A 27,631-nucleotide genomic window follows, 5' to 3' on the forward strand; every position below is an offset into this window, starting at 1 on the left:
CCACTTACGATTTATTAAATACACGTACATGTATGTACTATAAGCAGTTATTTTTTGCTTTATTAATAGATAAGTTATTAATAAACTACACATATTATATGAGGCTAAAATAAGCCTACGTATAAGCTCTATCAAAATACACAACTACCGAAGAATTCTTCAAAAAATATGTCATAAGTTTGATCAGGATGCAGCGAACTAAGTACCTAGCGGGTTACCGGGGTTCCGGCTCGATAACCAGGAGTAGGAATGGGGTGGTTTTTAGCCAGTAAGAGTCCGACATTCCCTCTCGCTTCACCCAAGGCGGGAGAAGCCATTGAATGATTTTCCCCCTCAAAAAAAAAGTTTGATCAAGATAAATATATGTATTTTATTTAGTTACAACGGCGGGCTAATACGGTGACATTTCTTGTCAATGGCAAGGTGAACAAGGCCGTGGTATTATGTAAGTGAAGCAAATACTTACGTGCATAGTACCTTTCTATTACATTACAGTACTGAGTGCTATACACGTGCTAGTGCTACATTAATGGGCTGGAAATATTACTAGCTACCTAAGAATGTACTTAGAAATCTAAAGAAGCAACATTTAAACGTATTTATTTATAAATAAAGCAAGTGAAAAACAGATAATAACTTGATATCAGCAAAAATCGGGAAGAAACCGGATTCCAAGATTTGTACAATTTTAGCCTTTGTTGATAGTCCACTTAGTCGAGCATGAGTTGGTACCTAAGATTAGATTTAGATTTAGATTTCAGTCATGATCGTCCCACTGCAGGGTCAAAGGCATGAGTACCTAAGACCTTTTAAAATAGAAAATTATGTAAGTACCACCTGTATGTTTGTACCTGTATGTATGTTTACATAAAGTAAAACATAACATACCTATTTATCAAAGAGTAGTAGATGTAAGTACTTATCAATCTAGCTAGCAAGACGCATGCAACATAGTCTCATCCAATTACGTAAATATTGCTGTTGCAATGTTTGTTATATGCATGCATGGCCCATACAATGCAATACAACGTAATAAGCTACCTGTGCCGATATTATGTATAAGTATCTACCTATATCTATATATTAAACATGTATGTCATCATTCAGTAAACAATTTACTCACATTTATCACCTTAATAGACATGTACATTAACTACATAATATAACTATAATAATAAATGAAAACTACATTTTGTGGATACCTATCTGTCTAAATAAACTGAAGTAGAAAAAACATCAAAACATGTTGAACTGAGGAAGTAGCTCGTAAATGAATTTAAATATAATTATTAAGTTGGTACCCAAATAACTTTAGTAGGTAATTTCTTTTAAATAATTACTTCACGGGTCACCAGACCCACCTAACATAGATCGCGTTATGTTGTTGTCCTAGCTAGACAGACAGATATCGGCGAGAGGGAGAGTGCGGAAGGGAAAGAGGACAGGGGGGGCAAGGGAGTTACGCACGCGCACTGTTGTCGAGAGTTCACACGCGCGTTTCGAAACCGCGGTGCGCCTCCACGTGTACGCTAGCGTTGCTCCCCGCCCGCTCACCGCGCCCCGCTCGCGTTTCGTTCGGACATTCCAACCAACCTTCAACAAACGCGCACCGTCTATCGCATGCTAGGTATATATACGATATAATAGCGTTATGCTTGTGTAACAATTACAAATACCCATACATTTAATGAGTGTGGCTGAAAACTATTTACTTTCTGAAAATATTGGCAATCCGAAGTCCTACAAAAAATGCCTAGGTACTTATATATTTAAAAAAATAAACTGATTTACTTATAAAGTCAACATAATTATAAAAGTATTTAGATACTTTTTAGGTTTTGATATCGTTGCATACTTTTTCCATCAGTCTTTAATTTTTTGTGCCTAATGTTCCTTCCTCGACCAACTACCTAACCCAGCAAGCAAAGGTTCATAACCTTTAAAAACGGCTCGTGAATTGGAGACCTCAGTTTAGTGTGGGTAGGCATCCTGTCCCAAGGTAAAACTAAAAAGCGGATTGTTGAAATTAAAAAACCGGAAATTTTACTTTTAATATAAGTATTGTATTGTAATATTGATATGCAGTTGTCTAATACTACTTCATATGCTCATAATCACCATAAAATCTGGTTCAATTAAAGTAATTGCATCTAAGAAATAATAAAAAATGGATAAAAGAACATTATCGTAATAATAATATTTATTTGCAGTGGTTGTCAGCGTGAGCGATTTAGGTGTTCCCGCTTGGTCTCATGACTTGCACCGCTGCCCATCCCGCTCCGGCTTGCTCCGCAGCGCGGCATTCGGCTGCTGTCGGTCGAGTGAGTGTGTCGTTATATAGTTGCTCGCTGTCAGACCTTTGTACACAACCTACGCCAACATTAACAACATTGAACCTTGGCTAGAAAAATCATCATCATTGTATAATAACATGATAGGTAAGGATTTTTATTAATAACATTATTTATAGTATGGTGTTACATTTTGTTCGGTAATAGGTACCTATTATGTTTCAGCATTTTTTTACCTACTTGTTAATATCGCAATTTGAATATAATAATAACTTATACAGGTTCTCTTTCTACTGAAATATTGAAACCATCATTATTGTTATTTTTTTTAAGTATTTAATAATGCACTTCTAATATGACTTATCTATTATTAGCGACCATAATGCCTATCTAGATTAGTGCTTAATACAAAGGTTTAGGGTGTATTTCTGTGTGTGTGGTTTACTTAATCAAAACAATAGAGTTCCGTCCGATTGGTGGTACTTTACCTAAGCTTCACAAGTTACTTGTGTATTGTCAACGAATGCTGTCATTAGGGTGCGATTTTTATAAGATTTGCAATAAGGGACAATTAGTATGTTTTAATTTAATTTACTTTATTAATGTCTTTACCAAAAAAAACCCATATAGCTACCTAACTAAGTATATAACTTACATTAGTTAATTTTGAATTGTTACTTTTATAGTTTTTATTAATAATTCTAAGTATAGAAACTAAAGGTACCTATATAAAAATAAAAAATCATTGGTAAAATAAACATTCTAAATTAAAAACAAATACCTAAGCTTTATTATCTTGTGCCGGTAAATGGGGCGGGGTGGGGCGAGCGAGAGAGGAATATCTACTTGAGCGAGTGCGAACTCCGGGGTCGGCGGCCCAAACACGTGGAGGCCTGCACCGCGGTTTCGACGCGATAGTGCCGCGGTGCAGGCCTCCACGTGCTGTCAGAGGACATTCACTCGGCTTATGCCCCGCTCCCCCCTTACCGCTCACACCCCTGCGTGGCCGTATTATGTTGGTGCATCCTGATATTCCTGATCGCTGCATGCCATACACAACAGACACCGTACTGAGAACGGTCGTCGCGTTTGAATCGGGGCGCTAACGTTTTACGGTCGACACTCAACCTATATATAATGGAGTCTTTGTTACCTATTAAAGTAAAACAATTTCCGACAGGCGAAGAGGAACGGGTCCACCAATGTGGCGAGTGTGGGCTGACGCTGTCCACTCGCAGTGCCCTGACAGCCCACGCGCGTTCTCATCGTGCCACTGCTGATGCTCATCGTTGCGACGTCTGCCATAAGACTTTTGCTGTACCTGCAAGACTAGTGCGCCACTACCGGACCCATACTGGTGAACGGCCCTTTGAATGTGAATATTGCCACAAGATGTTCAGTGTCAAGGAAAACCTTCAAGTCCATCGTCGGATCCATACTAAGGAACGACCGTACAGGTGCAGTGTGTGCGACGCCGCTTTCGAACACTCCGGAAAATTACACCGCCACGCTCGAATTCATACGGGAGAACGGCCGCACGCGTGCCCACACTGCCACAAGACTTTTATTCAGTCGGGACAACTGGTCATCCATCTTCGCACCCACACTGGAGAAAAGCCATACCGGTGCCCAGCGCCCGGCTGCGGCAAGGGGTTTACCTGCTCGAAACAATTAAAAGTGCATTCGCGTACGCACACCGGTGAACGTCCTTACACTTGTGATATCTGTCTTCGTGATTTCGGTTACAATCATGTGTTAAAATTACATCGGTTTCAACATTACGGAGAGCGTTGCTACCGTTGCACAGTGTGCGATGGTACGTTCAACACAAAAAAACAAATGGAGGCCCATATTTACAAGGAGCATGGCGCAGATACGCCGCGCACTCAACAGATGCCGGCCACCGGTTCACTCGTAGTGAACGGTAATGTAGTGTGCGACTTGGTAGAAGCAGCTTTACAGCAACTACCACCCACTCCACCCAGTTCTCCACCTTCTCCTCAGTGTCCCACAGCTCCTTCTGCTGCCAGTGTGACGCCAGCATCAATTCCGTCACCCTCCGTATCTCCAACTCCTGTTCCACTTTCTCCAGCACTCACTACCTCAGTGCAATATACCTTCGCACCGTCCTCACTGCCGCCACGGAAAAGAAAATTAATTCCTCAAACAGAGACTGAAATACCCGCTGTGCGGCACACTTCAGTAATACAGTTCGCTCCAGCTGCCGCCTCCGACTCATAATAGGCAATATAGTATAATAATCTAATATTGTAAACAAAAATGTTCGTATTACATCCCGAATGTAGTATTTCCTAGCGTAATTTTCCCAGGCTTCTTCAATTCACTTGCTTGTAAGTTGTTAATGAATGAATTTGTAGTGGTAGCGTTAGGTGTGCGTCGACTTGTGTAGGTAATTGCAATGGTAAATGTATGTAGGTGTAGACTAGACACTTGTGTATTCTGAACGCAAACATCTGTATTTAATAAAATGAGAAGTTTTAATATTTAAGAGTTGAGGAAAAGACTAAAAGCTACTTAATAAGTAAGTGCATTTGTGCCGTTATTGTTAGTATATAAGTTTTATATTTAATCTAATAGGTATGTTTATGATAACTATTAAGTTACAATAAAGTACAATATTGTATTTACATGATGCCGTTTTATTAAATCCCTTATAGGTACCATGAGAACTAGCTTTATCGCCACGGCCTGTGTGGTCAAAACCATAATCTATATCAATACTAATATGTACGTTAAAGAGTTTGTTTGTTTGAACGCGCTAATCTCTGAAAGTACTAGTCCAATTTGAATAATTCTTTTTATGTTGGATAGTAAATTTGTGATCGATAAATTCGTAGTGTGATGTTATAAAACATCACGCTACAATGGAAAGGAGTCGAGTGGAGTGGCGGGTGAAACCGCGGGCGGAAGAAGCTAGTAAGATATTTATACACCTAAACCTTCCTCTTGAATCACTCTATCTACCTATTGGTGAAAAATAGTTGAGTAAATTTGGAAAATTCAAAAATTCCTAATGATGAATGATGAATCCTAAATTTATTCATACAGACAGACAAGAAATGAAACTAGTAATGTTTATACACCAAGGTGCAAGTCACATTCGTACCTATTTATATAGATTTAACAATTTAGTCGCTTTGCACATGTAACCACGTAATACTCATACCACTAAAGATCTATTTTTCACAATTTTCATATATCTTTGTTATACGGATTATACCAGTAGACAGGATATTATAGAGGCAGGCTATATTATGTTTGCACTCATGTATAGGTAAAATGGATACCCTACCTAGTCCAAATACAATTTGATATGCACTATTCATTGATAATAAAATAGTTAACTATAATTAATACTGCAATCAATAGTCAATTATTATTATTTTGGCTTGTGGAATACGCTAATCGCGCAAGCTATTACTATCAATATTTATAGTGGAAAGGAAGTTTAGTTAAAATTAGTAATCTCTTCTAAGTCTAATATCTTTACCAAGGTAGTAACTACATCTTCTATAATATAAAAAATAATCGCGTACATCTCGAGAACGGCTGAACCGATTTCGCTAAATCTTTTTTTGTTGGTTTTGTTATAGTTAGGAGATGGTTCTTACATAATAAAAAACCCGCCGATTAGCATGAATTATGGAATTGCCAACCCGCTTTGAGCAAGCTTGTTGATTAGTTCTCAAAAACCTTTTCTCCGTGCGAGAAGAGGCCTTTGGTCAGCACCACTTACGAGTACAGGTTGTTGCTGTGATGTGATGTTCCGATATTAGTATGTAAATATCTTTAGGTAAATATTTAGGTATTTATCTATCTAAACTAATAAATAAATTGGAGTGTCTGTTTGTAATATTGAAATAACTTTTTACTATATCACTATCAACACATCATTTTTATGTCTGTCTATTTAGTCCGGCTAATCCTCGAAATGACTGGACTGGACCTGGCTGGACTGAATGAGAAATCCTGGGATGGGACTTCTTTTAAACCACTCTACAACCAATTTAACCGAGAAAGGTCATAAAGGGACACTATAAAGAAAACTTAAAAACTTAAATATATACCTACTACATCGATTCTGATGAATCTTGATACACCCTTAAAATACATCTTGAAGAAGGCAATAAGACAAAAATCCCAAATTGTGCTAATAGTCATTATTTCACGAGGACGAAGTTGCGAGGCGGACAAAAGCTAGTAGGTATATCTAATACATATTACGTAAATATGAAATAAATAATTCTTTAGGATATGTGTATATTATAAGTACGTCGTAGATTGTAATTACATTTAAAATGTTTGCATGAAAACGTCGTTAAGTTATTGTTTTTTTTTTTTTTTACTAATTAATGGTTATTCTGACACAAAACGCACCTAAGTTGTAACTCCTCTGATGTTTTGGGAGCATGCTTGTTTGCCAGTCTAACACTTCATTCCTATTTACGAAAATATAAGTAAATAAATAACAATTTCAACTGTCTTCATCTAGATAAAAACCGGCCAAGTGCGAGTCAGACTCGTCTATGAAGGGTTCCTTAGCAGTAAATAGATGATATATAGAAGATATAATATAAAAGTTATAAAATAGTGTTTTTTGAACGACAAACTTATATTTGCGTTTTTTGAAAATGTATTATTTCTTAAAAACTAATAATGATATCTGATTCAAACCAATTTTCGTTAAAAGTTTCCATTGAAATCTACAGCATATACCTATTTTTTTAGCTTTCTCACTCCCTTATTTTAAAAGTTAGAGGGGGACACAATTGTTTCCACTTTGGAAGCGTCCCACGAAAAATGGATCTAGGAACCTTAATTTCTTTTTAAAGTCCTATCCATAGACACCCATTACGGATAGGCAAGATGAAAAAAAAATTTTTTTTGAATCAGTTCCTCAGGACTAACTTTATAGGAAATTGCTTAGGTATATCACATCCCAAGAGGAATACGTCGAGTTAAGTCACCGTGTATAATAAACATTTGGTGAAACGCCACAACATACAAGTCCCTAAGATGATCTACTGACCAGTGTGTGTATAACTATAATAAAGCTGAAGTATGAAACTGAAATCATGCTTATGGCGCGCCACGACACGCTGTGCCATGCTAATGGTCCCGACCGTCTAACCTCAACCAAATTGGAACGTGTGTAGAGCCGTTGGTCCGACATAAGTATTATTAATACTAGTCGGCCGTGGTCGGGCTACCGACGCCGACCAACCAGTATTGCCAGCAAGAAATTTTAGTGTTTAGCAGAGAAAATTGGTGTGTTTTTGAGGAAATATGTTTTCGAAAGCCTAATAATATTTAAACGCCATGTTTTCAACTTTTTAATTTTTATAATGACCTTCATCATAATATTGAACACATTCTTTGGTCAACCATAATACGTTAACGTGGGATATTACTAATGTATACCTACTTTTTAGTAGGTACATTACCGTACGGCAAATTGCTATAGATTTTGCTACCGTTATACATTTGAATAATCTACGGCATAGATTGTTCAAAATTGTAGTCCCATTACTGTAGAACACGGCACTATTGCCGTAACAATGGCAACATTACGTAAAGGTAACTGATCTTTGGATGTCCGATCGTCGTAACGTGTGTAGCAATGTCGGGGTAGTTTCTGCGTTTGACCTAATTTGTTCGGGTAAAACCAAATTGGGACGTGTATTGACGTGGACGGGCTTAATGAATTTCTGGAATAACTCTTAAAGCAAAAATATATAAGCGTGTAGCAGCGTGACAGTGACTATTGGTGGCCACTGCGTCACGACACTTATGTCCTAAAGTTGCAAACTCAACATTGATAACGATAAAAAGCAGTCAATCGGCACCGCCCAATATCAGCCACCCACCTTTCGGGGGTTGGCAATTTTATGATTTGGGGATTGAGGAGCTTGGATATCTCAAAAAAGAGAAAAAAATATTGTAATATGCTATTTAAGATCGATAATAAAATACAGCTTGATGTGACACTATCACTCACAGAAAAATCATCCGATCATAAAACGACTACTATAGATAAAACTTCTCTTTTGTCATATCGATATGACATCCGATATTTTGTTGTTAATATAATCGAGACTTAGCTTGTCTATTTAATCATGAAAATAGATGAGGGCGCCACAGTCGTTGCAACCCATACACTATTAGAGTAATATTGATACTAGTGCATTATTTTATACTAGAAAATAAACATAAATTACCCATAACAATTTTACTAGTTAAACTAAAATCAAGAAAACATAGATACTTAATAATTAACTGAGAATAATGAGAACCAACAGTATTCACTAGATGCAGGTCTAAAACCTAAAACCCTGCACGCTGGCGCAAAATACCGACAAAGTCTATTATTATTTATGACATTCTACGATTAATATTATAGTCCAGAAGATTTTTTTCATTATTTAAAAAAAAACTATGTATTTGCTAAGTTTAACTATATGTTTGGATAGTACTACTGATGGCAAGTCATTCTGCCGCAGGAATACAACGACTAAAATTCCACGGTGTATTTTAGCACTACCCTGAGGTCTAAGTCGTTCAAATAAAAGAAGACGCTCTTAAAATAATCAATATAAAATAATGTGCTCGTATCAATATTCTCTAGTCATGCTGTAGGGGTTGCTATGTGAACGACTGTGCCGCCCTCATTTAATTTATTTTTTTACGTCATGACTTCATAGACAAGCTGTGCTTGTCTTTGGTTTGTTAGTTTGTTTACAAAATGGCTACAAAGACAAACAAGCCTGTCGGCTGTCATTTCTAAAATTTTGAATAATCTGTGGTTGTCAATTTTAGCTGTGTAGCCATTGAATCTTAAAAATTACTTTACTTCTTATTAATCAAAGAATTATTGAATAATCAATCGTTCAAAATGGTGAGTAAACCTTGGCTTTAAAGTTTTTATTTATTGTGGGTCAAAATTTGTTATTATTTTACCAATAAAACAACACAAACGAGTTTGTTTTATGCCGGTAAAATCGGCGGGTTGCCGCCGATTTTTACCAAATAATATTATTGTAAGTGTCCAAACTTAATAATGATTCTAATGGCAATTATTTGTACTTTCAGACGATCGGGAAGAATAATAAAATGCAACAGCATATAAATTATAGAGTAAGGGTAATATTACAAGATTCACGAACGTTCATTGGAACTTTTAAGGCATTCGACAAACACATGAATCTTATTCTGGGAGACTGCGAAGAATTCAGAAAAATTAAATCCAAAAACAGCAAAACTGCTGATAGAGAAGAAAAAAGAACATTAGGGTTTGTTTTACTTCGCGGAGAAAATATAGTCTCCTTGACTATTGAAGGCCCTCCTCCACCGGAAGAAGGACTACCTCGAGTACCAATACCGGGTGCAATTGGAGGTCCTGGAGGTGGTCGTGCAGCAGGCCGTGGAGCTGGCCCTGCTGGTGCTCCACCTGGCTTACAAGGCCCCGCTAGAGGTGTTGGTGGCCCATCACAACAGCATATGGCTCCAGGTTCCCGGGGACAATTATCAGCACCGCCTCAAATGCGAGGAGGCCCCATGATGGGTGGACCTCCACCAGGCATGATGGGAGCTCCTCCTGGAATGGGCCGTGGAGGCCCTGGTGGCCGAGGTCCTCCTGGCATGCGGCGTTATTAAAATTATTTGATGTGTGATACCGCAATATGTGAATTAATATCTTCAAATGAAAACTGACCAATGTGTGTTAAGCTAATTAGTGATAATTACATATTAAAATTGATTACAGTGATGTCTCGTAAAAGTATTTCTATCACATGTTTCAAGCAGTTGAAATAATAATTGTCCTATCTTCTATACTCTTAACACAAATTTATTCATATGATGTTTACAATTTTTGTGTTGGTGTTGAGTCATTTTTTATTTTTGACAATAGTGTTATCAGGGTATAAACAGATAGGTGTTAGCTAACAACAAAACCATGTCAACGTTTATGAGAATATGCAAGCAGTGTTACAAAAGTTGTAACCTGCTACCCCAAGTGTATTATTATAGTAGCCTGGTACAGCAGTGTTTTTTTAAATACCAGTCAATAAATGTGATGTTACATCACCAAAGCCTCAAATCTACTTGTGTTTCATCAACATCCTTCTCTCTACTCTACCAATATTTATGTAGCACCATTCTGGAAAAGTTCAGTTAAAAACAGTTATGTAAATATTTAACAAAATACATTTCTGCCCTTGACAACATATTTCAAATTATCTAATTAGCAAAGCAATATTAAAAATTTACTAAAATTATCTTTGCAATATTATTCACAGAATTCCTGAAACATATATGAAAGAAAGAAATAAAAACAGTTTACTTGCACCGTTACAAAAATAATTAACATAAGAACATTAATCAAAAGTATACACGGCACAAAAAGGCCGTTCTATATCATGTACTTAAATGCAAAAGGACAAATATTAAATCCTCAACGCCTCTACCACCCTCTACAATGAGGATTATTCCGATGATCATCCTCGTAACTATTGAACGAAATTATCGATCTGTCTTCATACATATTATATACATATTTTTTAATGAGACAGTACTGAAAAACTAAATGGTAAAGACTAATTTAATACAAAAGCTTGCAGCTTTATCCAATTAGGTAGAAACATTATGTACTCTTGGTTCCTACATTAATATTATTAATACAATAATATTATTGTCTAATACATATACATGGTATCCCTGAAGCCGACATCCAAGTGGCACCAGTCCTACAGTTTTTATTACAGTATTCAAAACATTTATATAATAAACCCACATGTTAAAAAATCTAATGAGAGATTAGGGGAAGAGTGTTAAATAAAATCTCATGACATCTCAACAGCGGGAGAGGGAAGGATAATACATAATTTATGAAATAAGATAGAAACTGATAAGTACAAACTTTTAATACAAATGCACATATCAATAATTAGCTATAACAACAAAGAATATGGTACTGTAATAATAATAATAGTTTTTCACATAAAGGTACAAGTTGGTAATAGATAACATGAGACAGCAGCGGATGACGTATTGTCGGTAAATGACGCCACGACACGTCGTTATGACCTGTCACTGCAGTCATGGTTTTGAACTTTAGGTAGGTACCAGCGGCACTAACGATCCGGGGTAATCCAGGTCATGAGGCAGGCCGTGGATCAGTACGAATGTAGTTCGAAATCATGACTGCAGTGACGACCTATCTATAAAATTACCTCCGTACTTAGCTACCCGAACCTAACAACGCGTCATCGAGTGGCAGACGCCAGTGTCACCCGACCGCGGATCAGTAGGCCGCCTCACGTCACTCGCTATAATCCTACTACTTAAATCGTAGTTAATACGTACTTTAACACATTGAACGCCGTGGTGGTCACCGGTGACCGACGTTAGCGGAGGATTTGCCTTCAACAGTTTTCTTTTGGCAGTCAAAGACTTAATCCAGTATCCTGGGGCTACCTAACAATCTCTTTTTAAATATGAGTAAGTGCATTGAATGAGAGAATAAATAATTGATACTTGCACACTTGCCTCTCCAAGCCTAGAGAAACTTTGCCCGCATTACCTATGATCCGATAATGTAGGCAAAGTATTATTTCAGATTGCCAACATTCAGATCCGTTCAGTAGTTTGTGCGTTTAAGAGAGAAAAAAAAATCATATATAGCCTACACTACCGACACCTTCATAAACTTTAGCATTCATTTTTATTATAAAGTAACGTTTAGACCCCAGAATTGCATTACTAACCAGATTTCAGTACAAATTAGTGACAATAACCACAGGATGGGTGGCATCTTTTGCCGTCAACGCCGCAACGACAACCACCAGTAGTGTCACCTTTGCCGCCCGGCCCCCAGCGCCGTCCTCGAGTCACCCAACATATTTCCGTTTTGCACGCTGAGCACTTCACCCAATCACAGCCCCATTTTTTTGTTATGATGGCACTGCATTCAGGGCATTCGAGAGCTTCCCCTTTGCTGATAAGAGAATTGAGTAGAGTTCGCGTTCCGTCATCGACTACATTTCCACTGACGGATTTCTCACTTGTAGCTTGCTTAAGTTTAGCGCGATGCTGCTCACACGTGTCACCTGGATGAATAGCCTTAAACGAGAAGAAAATAAAAAGTTTAGCATTATGCATGAAGTACCTATCATACCTACTACTAAAGCTAATTATAAAAACGTAGGTACTTTACCTGACATGGTACACAATTTATACATTTGCACACCGGGCACGGAAAGCGTTGAACTCCCGGTTCGCACAATGCCCACCCTTTACAATCTCGAGTACGACAGTGAAATGCGTTACGAGTTCCGCTTTCTGCAGCAGCCAAACCCCGTGCCAACCAGCGCTCGTAGTCCTCGGTTGACACAAGGGCGCGGATTTCTCGTTCTTGTAGCATTCCTCGACAACCCATAGCCGGACAAGGAACGTCTGGTTCTTCGCAATGACGCACTACATCAGACAAACAATCTTTGCAGAAAATATGTACGCAATCACGGAGCACTACTCCTTGACCAGGAGGATACTCTTCCATACAAATCCCACATTCGAAGTTTTCTGCGTTAGGAACTACTGCTTGTTGTTCCAATTGCATCAGTTCTGTATAAACATCTGATTTTGTTTGCTGGTCATCCGCTTTAGTGGTGGTGCTACTGTTTTGTTGGGTGTTTGATTCCAATTTAGTTTCTGTAATACCAAAGCAGACAAATTATAATCACATTCGTTGATAAATTAAACAATTAGAGAACTACTAATTTCACTACGACAGCATAATCGTACGGCAGTCGGCAATCTTATAAAATCATATCGGATAGGTACCGGAATAAATCAAAATATACTTCGGTAATTAATGTGTACTGCCAGAACCTACAAAGCGCTTGACTACTATGTCTGTAGTATCTACATAGCCTGAACTCACCTGACTTCGACTTGGATTCCTGTTTACATAAATCCTATCATTACATAAAGCTATCCTATGATTGCTTATTTAAAATTCTCACTGTAGACTCACGTATGTACCTACCTGATTCTACTACACACAAATAAAATGGTGCGCTGAAATCTGATCCGGCGAGTGATGATACAGGTGTGCCATCATTAACACACAGAGCACGACCAATAATCCAGCGCTGTAGATTTGGTGCTAGGCCGAGTAATCTTTGGGCTTCGTGGCGAAGGTCTCGTATGCATGCTCGTCGACTCACACGGAGATGCACAGGACCTCTCGTTGCCTCTCGATCTTCCACCAATACTGCTATTCTAAAATAATATAGTGTTTAGTTTTCAGATCATACAGGGGCATAATTTATAATAATGATTAAATTCTTAATAGCTTTGTTAGTCACCTAGGTGCAGATAGTATACCTACTTCGAAGTTATACCTCCTGGCCATATTATTCATCAAATTTTAATATATCTAGACTGAATTTAGAATCAAAGCAAAGTAGGTAACGTCTATTGACTTACGTTATTTTATCTTCATATGTATTAGGAACAGGAATTTTTCTAAGCTCTATTTCTTTCTTTTGTACTACTTCTTCATCTCTTTTCTTTTGAGGTAAAAGTATAGCTTTCGTGGTTTCTGTTTTAGAGACTGGCGATGTAGTCACTTTATTTGTTATATTAGCAGCAGTTATGTTGGCAACTGAAACTTTTGGGGGAGATCTTTCTTTTATATCATTTGACTTGGGTCCTCGTGACTCCATTTTGTCATTTTTATCAGAATCTTTATTGGTCGAAGTAGATGGCACAGTCGCTATTGTTATTTTTGATTCTCCTATACTTTCCTTCAATTCATTATTATCGGTTGACGACGTAGAAGGTCGAGATAATATTTGTGATGAAAATGATAGCACTGAACATGACAAACGTAATTGTGCCAGTTTAGCAGCTGCTTCTGCAGCTGCTCGCTCGTCTCCTTGGGCAATAGATTTCTCTAATTGATTAATTAAGTCTCTACGTCTAGAATGCTGATCCAGTGCTTTCATACTTTTCTCCGCGTTTAGATCATTTGGGCGCACTGACAACTTTGGTATATTGTTATTTTCTTCGATTTTAATTGGTTCTGGAATTTTTGCAGTATCTGTTGTTATATTAGGCGGCGTGGCTTTTAATAATGGAACAGACTCTTTTATACACTTTTCTTTGTGCTTATTTTCGATACTGATATCTGCAGGTATTGCAGTAGCTCGAGACGTGGAAGGGCCAAGTAATACGTTCGCAGACGTTTTAGTACTTGTGCTTGGAGAACATTTAATTATGTCTTTAACTACATCAGCAACCGCATTTTCGTTTTTTAACTGCTTTTGTTCTTCGCTAGGTAAATTTGGTTTGATAAGAACAGAATTCTTGGGCACGTACATAGGGTTTAATAGTGATGATATTTTCAATGGTGTATTCAAATTGTTTTTCTCGGAGGTTTGATTTTGTGGTAACCTATCAGGCTGTTTTATGTTAGAATGAGATACCTTGACTTGTTCTAAATTGTCATTTTTTGTAGCCAGTTTAGCAGCCAAATTTAAATTATCGTTAACATTTTTCTTATACGCAGATATAACTTGTGCTACTAATGCAGCTTGTGCTGAAACCGGGGTTTTTGATGGATGGTTTGATTCTAGTGTAGGCTTTATTTCCATACTACTTGATGTAGATGGTTCAGCAATTGATTTCATTTCATCATGAATTGTTGACCCAATTCGGAGAGTAGGAGTTTCCGTTGAAATCGACTCTTTCTCAAAGCTTTTTGGCTCCGCAGAAGTTTGGTTTTTCGTTTTACTGTTAAAGTCATGTTTCGGTCGTTTAGGAAGAGAGTCTTTCATTTCTTTCAACATTTCTTTAAGTTTTTGTTTATCTTCCGCATCATATTTTCTATTTGGTACTAAGTCATTTCCCGTTTGTGTATAACTGCTTGAAGCCTTGGCTAATGTTGTTTTGTTATCACCAAAAAATTCAGAAGGTTGAGATTTTTGTTTGGAGATGCAATAGGTACAAGTGGCTATTGAAGAGTTATATCTTTTGAAACAACGAGTACAGATCCATGCATCGCCTTGTTTAGAGCTATGTGCATTGGGCTCGCCAAAAGTGGAGTTATTATTTTGTTCATTGGCTTTTAATTTACAAGTTTCAATTAATTCAGCTGCCTGTTTATCTAATTCACTAATGCTCGGAAGTAATTTAACAGCAGATGTATCTATATATGAATTTCTCTTTTTACCGTCAAAAATTTGCTTTAAGAAACTTTTTTCAGGTTTAACTTTTGAATCTTTGCTGCTTGCATCTTTTTTTATATATTTTTCGGATTTACACCCCATCATAACATCATTATTTCTTGTTTTGGATTTATCTTGATATCTGTTAGAATGCATTTGAACAGTATCAATGTTTGTTTGAACTTCTTTGAAAATGTTGTTATTCTTTTCTAACACTCTTACAGGTGGTTGTGGAGCAGGTCGTTTTCTACTATGGCGGCGTGGCAAAGATGCAGAAGGGCCAGCAGATGTTCCAGGAGGTAGGGGCGCTCGTCTCTTGCCAGGAACGTGTGCTAGCCGACGTTGATAGCACTCACTTGTAGCCCTTCTCTCGCGGTCCCATCTAGTGCCGGACTCAGTGTTCGCTCTTCGTGCTGGTGGTAAGCTAAACGCGTCGTAACCGCAACTTCCTTCACTCTTAAATAGCCCGTATTTGCGATGTAGAGTTATATCACGATCGTGGTGACGTCGGATGTTTCTATCGTGCACTCTTTTTTTGTACGAGTCTGTCGGAGGTCCGGGTGGCGGTACTACGAGGGGTCCTTTCGCTGGCTGATAGCGTGCTGGTGTCAGGAATGCAAAGCTTGCTACCGTTCTGTCAGAACCGGCGCTGGAGAGGCTCTCGCTGGAAGCAGATCGATCGTCACGACGCAACCAGGAGAACAACGTCCACAAGCCCGTAGATAAAGGACGAGGGCGAGCCTCTACCTCCACGTCGTTGTTCATCACCCCTGAAATTGAATGAAAATAGAAATAAATTCCAGTGTAAAGCCAGAACAGTCATAAAAGTGTGTTTTATCTATTTAAAAAGTGCTAAAAATTATATAAAAAATATATTAAAAACTTATTATTAATTTGAATTAGAGATAGGGACTTAGGTATATTTAAAGATAAATAATAAAACTTTCGTTTATATTGTTTACATACCCATTTAAATAATAGGAAAAGCGTACATAAACTAACCAAACGACATCTAATAAACATAAATAACTACATATACATCTGAACCCACTTCTATTTTTTAGTCAATATTAAACTGGTAAAAATTTTATATACCTACTTTTAAGTAAGGTGCCATGACAAAGAATTTATATTGTGTAGGTATGTACTTACCATAAACTAATGTGTTGATAATTATTCCACATTTACTATTTTCATATTTCGGCACTTATAGACACACTAACAAATAGACACTAACTGATCTAAGCGGGGACACTGCTCGGTCACTCGACGAGATAGGTTAACTATGCGTCAACACTAATTGGATACAGGAGCTGGGTACTTACGTCGTCGTGGTGATTCAAATCGGGGTAACAAGCTTCGAATCTAGAAACTAGAACGTATTAACCTCATTTCAGCATTTTATCATAAACCGTTAAATTAATCACTTGATCCCATTTTTATAAAAATATCGCATAGGCGTCTGGATTACCTATGAGACAAATGAAGATATATATTGGAGAAGTAAATCGATCGTTGATTTATATAGAGTACGCGGATAAACAGAGACCGCGCTCACTTCTGGATTGTGAACAAAGCGAGGTCGCGCTCGGGCACTGGCGATTAGTTGCGACTGCGCCGCACTCCGCCCGCCCAGCTATATTTAGAGGAACTTCGCGACTTCGCTTTTGCTATTTTCATTTCATTCTTACACTGAAGATGCTCCGACCTCACTTCTTTAATTCAAACTTCCTGCAATTATTTGAACTTCTCTTCGGGCTCAATTAGGAGCGTTACCTATATCATTCGTTAATAGGTTAAATCAATTTAGGTCATGACCCGCAATAAATTATAAACTTTGTATCTTCTTCGGTAGCTATCTATACCTACCTATGTATATTAAGGTACGCACTTACGCACATATACAAATACTGTAGCTATACTTACATCCCACGCAGTAGGTATTCAGTTTATACTCATACACAACTTCTGAATTTTTATAGAGACAAAGTCTATGTTGATATTGTATGTAGCTAGTAACTTTTCATTAGGTATGCCCCACAATGTTTTTAACGTAATTAAAAGAAATAGCTTTAATTGCTAAATATTATGAGTAAAAAAAGGGAATTACTAAACTATGACAAGTTGGGAATAATGAATGTTGAAAAAAATGTTTGAAAACATTGAACTAAGTTATATTTATTGATCTAAAATAAAACTGATACCCGACGTTTTATCTACAGTATTTAATTTTATTGACTTATTTGTTCAGGCGTTGCCTTCGCTTTCGCCGAGTGGTGTTCCACAGAGCTGTGGATGACTAACAAAGAAGCTGCCACACGCGCAGTTAGCTCCGCTTGATTTAACTCGTGTGCCCACGGGACGCGACCCCACCGCATTAACTGCAACAAAAATAAAAAACTATGTTACCTACCTCTACATATAGGTATCAGTATTTTGTATACCTAATATAACCTACCAAATAAATGTATATTTTTATGAACTCCCGCATAAATTACATGCCCATACAAGTGTAATAGGTAGATAAATTATTCGATCCTTTGTATATTGTATTTTTGGTATATTGTATTACCTATAATAAATTCAGAAACCATACGAACTTAATGTCGACTTATTGTATGTACATACGTCAAATGGCTTACTTATTTCTTAAAAAAATACCTAAATAAATACTCGAAGTATAACATAAATAAAAAACTAAAAAACCCGACTGCGTTTCTTTATAATATTAAAATGAAAAATCCCTAAAACAAGAAAGTCATCGTAAAATTTAAGCAGTCGGGACCCATTCTAAATATTATAAAGACTTTGTGAGGGCGCATACGGCTGGCTTTCTAGAATTCTTTATAAAGAAACGCAGTCGGGTTTTTTAGTTTTTTAAATTACTTTTTTTTTTTTTTAGTTTTATTATTTTTTTATTTTGATATATCTAGGGTCACTCTCACAGTAAATACGAATCAAACGACCACTATCGAGCGTAAATCCATCGAGCCGTTCAGGCTAGAGAGTGAGAAATTTTCAAATTTGGCGCCAAAAATCCGCCATTTTGTTTTTTTATTATTTTGATATATCCAGTGTCACTCTCACACACAGTAAATACGAATCCAACGACACCTCTCAAGTCAAAATCCATCAAGCCGTTTAGGCTAGAGAGTGAGAAATATTCGAATTTGGCGCCAAAAATCCGCCATTTTGTTTTTTTATTATTTTGATATATCCAGTGTCACTCTCACAGTAAATACGAATCTAACGACACCTCTCAAGTCAAAATCCATCAAGCCGTTTAGGCTGCAGAGCGTGCCAAACAATTATACATACATACATACATACATACACTCGAAAAACATAACCCTCCTTCTGGCGCAGTCGGGTAAAAAAATTAATCGAGTTTATAAAAATGCGCATTAAAAAACCAAAACTGGAAAAACAAACAAAACATACTCCGACCAATGTGAACCGATTTTAAAAATTATTTTATTGTTCGAAAGGGTATAACTCCCGAGAGCATTCTCACTTTCACCAGGTCAGGATCTGATGATGAGGTCCGAGGGAAACTTTCAAAAATTGTACTTAGGGACATGTAGTGCGTCTATTAGTACTTTTAAGAACTACAATCTAATAAGGATCTGAAGTCGACCTGATGATGGAGCCGACAGACAGTCGAGGGAACTCCTCAACGATTAACAGTAGCTACCTTGTGTTTGGGTTTGAGTAATTTGTATTGAAGAGAATTTTACACCTAAATGGGGTGTGATTGTCATTAGGAAGCCTTTTCGGGAGTATAACCATTCGAACAAAAAAATAATTTTGAAAATCGGTCCATAATTGGTAAGTAATCGATGAACAAACAAAAAGAACATCCGAACATAGTACCTCCTCCTTTTTTGAAGTCGGTAACAATATTCATGAAAAAAAAAAAATATTATTTTTACATTTTAGTGTATTGGAAAGAAGAAATATGTTTTTACTGACTGAATAAATAAACAAAATAAGTATCCAATTTATCAAATAACAATCCATACTCCAATGTATAAACAATCTTACCTACGCGGTCTATCTTGACGCGGTTCTTTGACGGATTACAACTTTTTAGTGGATTATTTTACAAATCTAAAACCGTATCGGCCGACTAAATTAATGATGAGACAATACAATAACATGTTTAATTTTGAATGTACGATACCAAACAAAGGTGGGAAATCACCCCGAAATTTGTATGGGTAAAAGAACGACTAGAGCCACCTTAAAACATTATAGGTAAGTTCAATAGATAAACAATACAAACCTGATATTCTTCTTCTAGGCGAGCCAAAAGGACTGCTTCCTTTGGATCGAGACGTCGCTCTACACAAGCCAGCATCAATAAAGGCGATTTCAAAGCCTCCACGCCAAATGACATTGCTAGTTGATAAAAAAATTACAATGTTATACACAGAAAATGTATGTAACACTTAGTGATTAAATGTGGCTCTCATTTCAAATTTAAATCCAAACAAAATTACCTCTTGTTAAGAATGATTATACTAACCATTAAATTGAAACATATCAACAAATGTACATTAAGTGTCATGGGTGACCACAATAAATATCATACTAAATCTATCAGCCATGTAGCATCAAATATTGCCTTCATAAATAATACTGACACGCCAAACTGTTGGCCTGACTACTGACTATATGTGTAGTGACTAGGTACCTAATTTGTTCAGTATTAAAGAGGTACCAGCTTTAGCCATAAAATTAGTGTTGAGCAGCTGAGTATATGTATAGCAATAGACTATTAAAGGATTACATACCAGTAAGTGCAGAAAAGTCATATGACAAGAAGTATTTAGCTAAAACTGCCCTAGTGTTGGCTGTAACAGGTGGGGGCTCCAGACCTTTAGACACCTCTTGGACCACATTAAATCTTTCCTGGAACCAATCTATTATAGGTCCCCATTTTCTTTCTTGTAATTTTCGTAACTCTTCTTCTTCCTAAAACAGTCATAATAAAGTAATGTTTTACTTGTGATATTGATATAGGTACTTATGGATAAAAAATACAACATACAAATCAACTGCTAATGTTATAATGATGGTGTTTAGTGTGTACTAAACACTTATAGAGCAAGTTTCCAGGGTCCCCAGACATTATTTATTTTTTCGGGATCTATTTGTTATCCATTAGAATATAAGTATGGCCTAGGGGCTCTGGTATCTTGGACTATTATAGTTTTACTTTTTATTACTAAATATAATAATTAGAAAAACTTATTAGGGCCTGATGCAGAAGGCAGTACTCCTCGAAACGGCACGTATTGTGAGGAGGTTTCTGTCTTTGGAGCCCTAAGCCCTCTTGGTCGGCTCCTATTTTTATATTTTTAAATGTTATTTTGTTTTTTATTTTTATAAGTAATGTTTAAAAATATAATTTTAGAGTGTTTTAAATAAATATATGAGAAAAACTTACTTACATCAGAATAAAATAGAAGAGTGTCTGTAGAAAAGTATTCTAGAAAGTAAATTGCTATGTCATGTGGAGTTAACTTTCCGGGATTGTCTAGAGCAGTGTTGCATAGTGATGTCTAAAAATATAAGAATACTTATCAGTCAGTGTGCTTATAAAAGCTTTAATATTAATTACAACATTTAATGAGAAAGGGCATTATAATAAATTAACTATTTATTTCCCGGACTTCTTAAAGTATATTATAATATACATTATTACCATTATTACCATTACATACAAGTGTTCCTAGTGGAACTTTGCCTCATTTATACTCCAATTGAATAATTCAATTGCATGTTTGATGCAGTAGCTGGGCAACCGGCGGTCATCCAATGGGTAACGATTTCATGGAGCAACAATTTGTGTGATCCACAAATTGTTGTTCCAGGTTTGGGTGTCATGAGTATATGTCAAATTGTATGTTTATAAAAGCACCCATGACACAGGAAGAAATCCTAGTTTGGTACAACAGTTTAAAAAAAATATATATTTATGTAGGTACTTAATATTAGGGACGTATCACTTAACCATGTTTATTACAACTTGATTGTGTACAAACCAGGTGCATTGTTGGTTGTGTGATTACTTCAGTTTGAGCATCCCATTCTGCCGCAATAGCTCGAGCTAGAGGTTCACTGTTTACAGTGAAGACTTGGCCATTGGGTGTTTTCAGTCGCCGATGATCCAAAGTAACTTCCCATTTCTTTTCGCTTTGAATTACTCCAGTGCCTCTATAAAATCTCTTTCGTGTTGCTGTAAATTATTAACATATTTATTAAACTACATGTTTAAACAGAATTATTGTGTCAAATATAGCATTTTCTTAACTCATGTTAGAGTGATCTACAACCTAAAAGAAAACCAAATGGTTACCATAATTTTGATATCTCAAAATTCTGGGGCAATTGCTTCTCAACAAGCCGGTAAAGGCAGCAGATAAAGGTAACATTTTAGGCACTCTTAGTTTGTTAAGTACCATACATCACATCCAACACTTAGCTGTAAGGTATCATCACCATACCCAAACATTCGGGTTCTGTCTGAATCCTTCAGTTTTGCAAGATACTTCAAAAATCTGACAGCACCAGTACAGACGTCAGTGTCAGTACTTTCATAATATAAAAAGTAGAATACTCTGTGGTCAGTACTGATAGCTTTTGACATTTTGGCTTATTTTATTTTATACAGCAAAGAGTTTAACAAGTACAGTCTGTCTATTTGGTTGGAGATTACAGCGCGACTATAACTTTTGTAACTTTTGAATTTAATTCAGCACTATAGTCCGCACATTCATTGATACTATGCTTATGACTACAAAATGTAAATAGACAAGACTACAACTGTAAATAGACTAGACTGTGACTGTCACTGATCAGTAACTGTGCGAAGTTCAAATTCTAATCGGAATAGTCGGTATATTTTTTCCTTATCTATTTTAATAATTAATGCTTAAGTTTTAAATGTCGCAGTAAAAGTTATATTTATTTTATAGAAAATTATGTTAACAACATGTGAACATTATTGTGTATTTATGTTGAAAATCTAATAATATTCTAGTTAAAATACATCAACTTATTATAGTGAATAATCTAATTTAAAACTGGATTATAAAACTCACTAGAAACTAGTTTTCATACTGTTTCTAATGTGATCAAACTCGTTTTCATACTATTTAGTTTACTCTAGCTTATAGGATTTTAGTTCGTTTGTAATAGTCTATGCGTGATATGACGTGAGCTTGCCTTCCGCCATTGTATAATCGAAGTCGAAGTTTGTTGTGTACTTGTTCAAGAATAAATTGATTAGTTATCGTAGTTTTGAGATTTATTAGTTTTTGAAAACGATTCACTATCGAGAAATATTGTGCATCGTAGTTTTATGTATAATTGTGACCATGTCTTCTATGGATATTGATCTGTGATTTGTTGGTGTTTACTATTCATTTTTGTGGGACAACAAGTGAAGTGACGCGATCTCCTTGTGCTAAGGCAAAACAAGCTATAAATAATTTGCTACAAACGGTTCGGCGATTTGGTAAATCTATTTTTTCTTCTTATTTGTGATGTTCCCGCATTCCACCAGAGCGGAAGAAGAACAGAAGACGAAACTGATTCCGAGTGTAAATCTGCTACACTCTAAGAGAAAAGGAATATTCATACACCCCTCTGCTATGTACAGAAATAGTCTTCCGTGCTGCAGTATTATACAAGCACCGTTTATTACAATAAATTTGAGTGGGTAATTAACAAGAAATATAAAAATACAGAAAATGAAACTATTGGAGAGTGGCCGCTTAGAGGCATTGAGCAGAGCACTCTCTATTTTGAATGGAGATAGTGCCGTACAGGGCCGTGTCGAAAGCTATAGCTGCAAGATGGCTGGTGCTGAGAAGTCGTTTTATAAACGTTTCACAGCAACTGGAGAAACTACTCTGGAAGCATTGTCACCACCAGAGAGTTTTATGTACAGGTAAAATATACCTAACTAGAAATATCATAATTTTATTGAAATTTATAAACCGTTATTTGAAAGTTCTTATTTATTTTATTTTGTTTCTTCAGCCGAAGCTTGTCTGGTGATGAGGATGGTGTTCTCTGTGACACCATATCTCGTAAAACATTGTTTTACTTAATTGCTACACTGAATGCTGCCTTCCCAGATTATGATTTTTCCATGGCTAAGGTAAGTTCAAACGGTTATATTAATCTATATTAATATATAAAGTTGAAGAGTTTGTTTCTTTGAGCCAGCAGAGCGCTTAGGAATGGCTAGTGGTAAGATAAACAGCTTGTTGTGGTTACAATTGTTTATCTTGATTATATACATTCTTATAAGATTTGAGATGAGATGTTCTATCAAGCTATCAGTAATGTTCTCCCATATTGTTCAGCATTGTGGCCCATTATCATCATCTGTATTTATATTCGTTTGGTTGAGAGTAGTGACATGGATCAATTTATTTAAACCAAATTCTGAGTTTCAAACAGCATTATCTTTTTAAAGAATTTAATATAAAACAAGAACAAAATTACTTTGGCATTATTTTCTTATATTGATGAATTGAAAGGATCTGCAAATGAATTTTAATTCAAATTATAATTAATTCATAGCACACTTGGGTGAGTGATAATAAAATAGAATTTGGTTTTATTACAGAGCAGTGAATTCAGTGCAGAGCCGTCACTTAGTTGGGTGCAAGGAGCAGTGGATGCTTCCTTGTCTGCAGTGGGTGGTGTGCGTTGGCGACAACTGCGACCTTCATTGTGGACTGCCGTTGATGAGGAGGTGGTGTTGTCTGAGTGTCGCATATATAGCTACAACCCTGACCTTGCCAGTGACCCATTTGGTGAGCCTGGTTGTCTATGGGCATTCAACTACTTCTTTTATAACAGAAGATTAAAACGGATTGTCTTTTTCACCTGTAGAGCAATGAGGTAAGGAAATGCATGTGAAAAAAATTTTTACAATACCTTTGATATATCTGTACTATACCTACTTGTAATTACTTTGATAAAATCCATTGAAATTTGGTTGTTATCTTTTCAGCCCTGTGTGTGCTGTTGACTCAGGAGTTGATTTTGCCATGGATGAAGATGATGAATACAACTAAGATATCAACTTCCTATTCAAGAAACATTCAAGCTATTATTGGGGATTGTAATAATCTTGTGGTAAATACTTTAAAACAAAGTATTTGACTGATCTGCTGGTTGAGCGAGCACCAGCATAACTGCCAAGCATGTTGTGTCATGATTGATACACAAGTTGAGCAAATAATGAATTTTCCATTTTGCTAATTTTTTGTAATACTAATTAATTTTCCCCAGCGTTTAGCAATAGGATTACCTATTTTAAATAGGATTCCATACCAAGCTGTAAACCTTGTAAGGAATGAAGTTATATATTTTTTTCTCTATTGTATTATTGCACCAGTCTGGCTTTTTATCTGTGTTATTGATAAGTATTTAGACTTCTTTGAAATTAAAAATACTCTAGCAATGTTTATGGTCATTCCAATAATCAATATTCAGCACCCAAATCTTTTTGGTTTTGCATTTCTCACATGGCAATTTTTGAGAATAAAATTTCATTTCTGCAGAATTCATGTGTACCTATAATTCAATTAATAATCTTTTTACCCGACTGCGCCATAAGGAGGGTTATGTTTTTCGAGAGTATGTATGTTTAATTAGTCATCTGAAAACCAATGAATCCGAGTTACTGTTTATTTTATGTATAATGGTGCTCTTGGCAGTAGGGCTCTTTATACCATGGCACAATACCCTGCTACAGGTTTTTAGGCCACATACATGATTTATTTCATTACTATACTTTTTAAAGGTATGTAATGGTGATTAATTTTATTTTAATATAGGCTTTGTTCTGCTTTATTATTACATTAACTATAGTATGGAGGATAAGTAGACTGCTCAAATATTAGATAAAGCTTAATTCACCTTGCATTTCAATATGTCGACACAGTGTGACTGATTTGAAACAGTTGTCTATTTTCCCAGAGGAATCGACTCCATGAAACTTGTCTTTGAAACAATAAAACTACTTGTGACTGTATTTTTGAAAGTTTGACAACGACAATGTCCGCCTAGTTTTCATATCTCTTATTCCTCCATGTCAGCACTTTATTATATCCAGTCTGCATGTATATTATAGACTTGTGTCTAGTGTTTTAAGAATCCACATCCTCGAGCTTGACACATAAAAATAAATTCCAATGAAAATATTATGGTAATCTAGAATCACAAGCTGCAAAATAGTTTAGTTTCCTAAGATTGAGGATGAGGATTACCATTTCTTTTAATTTATAAAATCACATTATCATAGGTATATAAATGATACTAGTTATTCTGTGGGTAATTCACAGAACAACTAGTATCAGTAGTATCATAATTAGTTATCTAAAACCAAGTTTTGCTGCAACAATTTTTCTGTGCACACAAGTACCTACCTAGTACCTATTTCCTTTTTTAAATGTACTCTTTTAGAAAGTATTATTCATTGTTTATCTTAATTTTATTTTACAGCAGATCTAATATTTTTGTTTTATGTAATTTCAAAATAATAATATTCAGTTCTATAATCTTCAGATCGCGGTGGGAGGTGGTGCGAGACTGATTTTTTGACAACACGCAGTCTTCACTCTCTGCCTCTTCTCATTCCCGCCCTTTAATCTAATTGAACTATTTTATTTATTATTGTGCCGTAGCCCCATTATAAATATAGGACTGCGACACAAAATATTCTAATTGTTCATTTTATTATATTGTTACTGGTATTTTAATAATAGCATTTCTGTCGCATCTACTAGTTTTCGAAAGTTCTTACTTCTCACTTTGATATTGTTTGGTAATAATATATTTAAAAAAAATACTAAAAAAACCACATTCAACAATAACACTTCTATCGATCTGTAGTACCTGTAAATTAGTGATAATGTTAGAAAACTTTTACTTAATGTGTTAAAATAACAGGACCCTGTTCTGTAATAGACGTAACGCTGTAATATGTATTGAAGATCAATCACAATAAAAATCTCTGACAAAAGACCGAAATTAATTATAATTCCTAAATGTCAACAACACAAGTTTATTTACTTAGGCCTCGGCCTCGAATTTTGCGGGCAGCGGGGCGGCGGCGGCGGCGGCGCGGCAGCGGCAGGATCTTATGCGTATAATCAAATGGACCGGTTTTCGAAAACAGCGGCGGCGGAGCGGCGCGGGAGCGGGCAACGAGCGGTGCACTCCAGTCAAGCGGTGACCGCCCGCGTTGCGCGTCTGCATTGTAGTATAGTGTTGTGTACCTACATTTTTTTTGTGACGTATCAAAATGTCCTCGGACGTGCAAGAGCAAATGATTTCGGCAATCTTTGAGAGGACACCCATATGGAACAGCAAAGATGTGAACCATAAAAATAGAAGAAAAATTAACCAATTATGGGAAGAAATAAAAAACAAACTGAATATTGAAGACTAAAGCAAAAACTGAAATCACTCTTGATAGTTTCAAGAATATAGTCAAAAGTTTCTACACTCATTCTAGTGTAGTCGTAGAATTTGTCGGGATTTTGTCTGGGCGGCGGCTGTTCTTCATAATTTCGATAAAACTCGCCATTTATTTTCCTTGCCCTATAGTAGGTCTTCTTCTTTTGCCCACAGTAAATCGAGCGTTAGGAATAAATTTGAATCAAAAAGATTTCGTTCGCTAATAAAAACAAATATCTCGACAACACAACCACGAACACAACACTACACCGCTGTAGTGCCGCGCGATCTGCCCGCTAGTTTCGAGAACGGGTCCGCCGCCGCCGCCCCGCTGCCCGCAAAATTCGAGGCCGAGGCCTTATAGCCCATATTATACAAGCTAGCTTACCTAACTGTACCCATAGGGTAAAAATGTGAACCCAATTACTAAGACCTCACTGTTCATCTCTGTCACCTGGCTGTATCTCATGAACCATGAATGCTAGGCAGTTGAAGTATTTCTTTTGTCGCTTTAACAACAGAATACTGATAATAAAATCAATATTTAAGGGTTCTTTTGGGGAAGGATTCCATTGTTTATTGCCCAAATGAATAAATGAA

General features: G+C 36.4%; 5 protein-coding genes across 6 annotated transcripts; 3 read left to right on the plus strand and 2 right to left on the minus strand.

Annotated features, from left to right (window-relative positions):
* Positions 1–2,222: 2,222 nt before the first annotated feature.
* LOC118273446 (Krueppel homolog 1) lies at positions 2,223–4,939 on the plus strand. Its single transcript, XM_035590424.2, has 2 exons — positions 2,223–2,438; positions 3,472–4,939. Exons 1-2 carry the CDS (start codon positions 2,432–2,434, stop codon positions 4,530–4,532), a joined length of 1,068 nt encoding a protein of 355 aa, XP_035446317.1. The 5' UTR covers positions 2,223–2,431; the 3' UTR covers positions 4,533–4,939.
* A 4,099-nt stretch (positions 4,940–9,038) lies between these two features.
* Positions 9,039–10,410, plus strand: LOC118273054 (small nuclear ribonucleoprotein-associated protein B). The gene is made up of 2 exons (XM_035589816.2): positions 9,039–9,207; positions 9,402–10,410. Exons 1-2 carry the CDS (start codon positions 9,205–9,207, stop codon positions 9,963–9,965), a joined length of 567 nt encoding a protein of 188 aa, XP_035445709.1. The 5' UTR covers positions 9,039–9,204; the 3' UTR covers positions 9,966–10,410.
* An 808-nt stretch (positions 10,411–11,218) lies between these two features.
* LOC118273052 (uncharacterized) lies at positions 11,219–17,441 on the minus strand. 2 transcript variants are annotated; one of them, XM_035589812.2, is made up of 5 exons: positions 16,867–17,441; positions 13,800–16,311; positions 13,357–13,592; positions 12,526–13,019; positions 11,219–12,431 (listed from the first exon to the last, which is right to left on the minus strand). In XM_035589812.2, the coding sequence occupies exons 2-5, from the start codon at positions 16,304–16,306 to the stop codon at positions 12,093–12,095; spliced, it is 3,576 nt and encodes a 1,191-aa protein (XP_035445705.1). In that variant the 5' UTR covers positions 16,307–16,311; positions 16,867–17,441; the 3' UTR covers positions 11,219–12,092. The 2 variants fall into 2 exon arrangements, with proteins under 2 accessions (XP_035445705.1, XP_035445706.1); XM_035589813.2 differs by lacking the exon at positions 16,867–17,441 and adding an exon at positions 16,694–16,850.
* Positions 17,442–17,699: 258 nt separating this feature from the next.
* On the minus strand, positions 17,700–22,104 carry LOC118273053 (ATP synthase mitochondrial F1 complex assembly factor 2). The gene is made up of 6 exons (XM_035589815.2): positions 21,906–22,104; positions 21,592–21,785; positions 20,998–21,108; positions 20,338–20,518; positions 19,827–19,942; positions 17,700–17,922 (listed from the first exon to the last, which is right to left on the minus strand). The coding sequence occupies exons 1-6, from the start codon at positions 22,009–22,011 to the stop codon at positions 17,773–17,775; spliced, it is 858 nt and encodes a 285-aa protein (XP_035445708.1). The 5' UTR covers positions 22,012–22,104; the 3' UTR covers positions 17,700–17,772.
* A 638-nt stretch (positions 22,105–22,742) lies between these two features.
* Positions 22,743–26,596, plus strand: LOC118273337 (repressor of RNA polymerase III transcription MAF1 homolog). The gene is made up of 4 exons (XM_035590241.2): positions 22,743–23,501; positions 23,594–23,714; positions 24,189–24,466; positions 24,579–26,596. The coding sequence occupies exons 1-4, from the start codon at positions 23,302–23,304 to the stop codon at positions 24,640–24,642; spliced, it is 663 nt and encodes a 220-aa protein (XP_035446134.1). The 5' UTR covers positions 22,743–23,301; the 3' UTR covers positions 24,643–26,596.
* Positions 26,597–27,631: the final 1,035 nt, after the last annotated feature.

This window comes from Spodoptera frugiperda, chromosome 1 (assembly GCF_023101765.2).
Source record: "Spodoptera frugiperda isolate SF20-4 chromosome 1, AGI-APGP_CSIRO_Sfru_2.0, whole genome shotgun sequence".
NCBI classification, from domain to species: Eukaryota; Metazoa; Arthropoda; class Insecta; order Lepidoptera; family Noctuidae; genus Spodoptera; species Spodoptera frugiperda.

What these genes read in the sequence shown, in the direction of transcription:
- LOC118273052 (XM_035589812.2), bottom strand. Translation starts at nt 16,306, where the DNA reads ATGAACAACGACGTGGAGGTAGAGGCTCGCCCTCGTCCTTTATCTACG. An exon ending in TTTGTGTGTAGTAGAATCAG is followed by an intron (nt 13,020 to 13,356) that starts GTAGGTACATAC and finishes TTGGTATTACAG; the next exon opens with AAACTAAATTGGAATCAAAC. An exon ending in TAAATTGTGTACCATGTCAG is followed by an intron (nt 12,432 to 12,525) that starts GTAAAGTACCTA and finishes TTCTCGTTTAAG; the next exon opens with GCTATTCATCCAGGTGACAC.
- LOC118273053 (XM_035589815.2), bottom strand. Translation starts at nt 22,011, where the DNA reads ATGGTACTTAACAAACTAAGAGTGCCTAAAATGTTACCTTTATCTGCT. An exon ending in CACAACCAACAATGCACCTG is followed by an intron (nt 21,109 to 21,591) that starts GTTTGTACACAA and finishes TTATATTTTTAG; the next exon opens with ACATCACTATGCAACACTGC. An exon ending in TGACTTTTCTGCACTTACTG is followed by an intron (nt 19,943 to 20,337) that starts GTATGTAATCCT and finishes TTTATCAACTAG; the next exon opens with CAATGTCATTTGGCGTGGAG.
- LOC118273337 (XM_035590241.2), top strand. Translation starts at nt 23,302, where the DNA reads ATGAAACTATTGGAGAGTGGCCGCTTAGAGGCATTGAGCAGAGCACTC. An exon ending in ATGATTTTTCCATGGCTAAG is followed by an intron (nt 23,715 to 24,188) that starts GTAAGTTCAAAC and finishes GTTTTATTACAG; the next exon opens with AGCAGTGAATTCAGTGCAGA. An exon ending in TTCACCTGTAGAGCAATGAG is followed by an intron (nt 24,467 to 24,578) that starts GTAAGGAAATGC and finishes TTATCTTTTCAG; the next exon opens with CCCTGTGTGTGCTGTTGACT.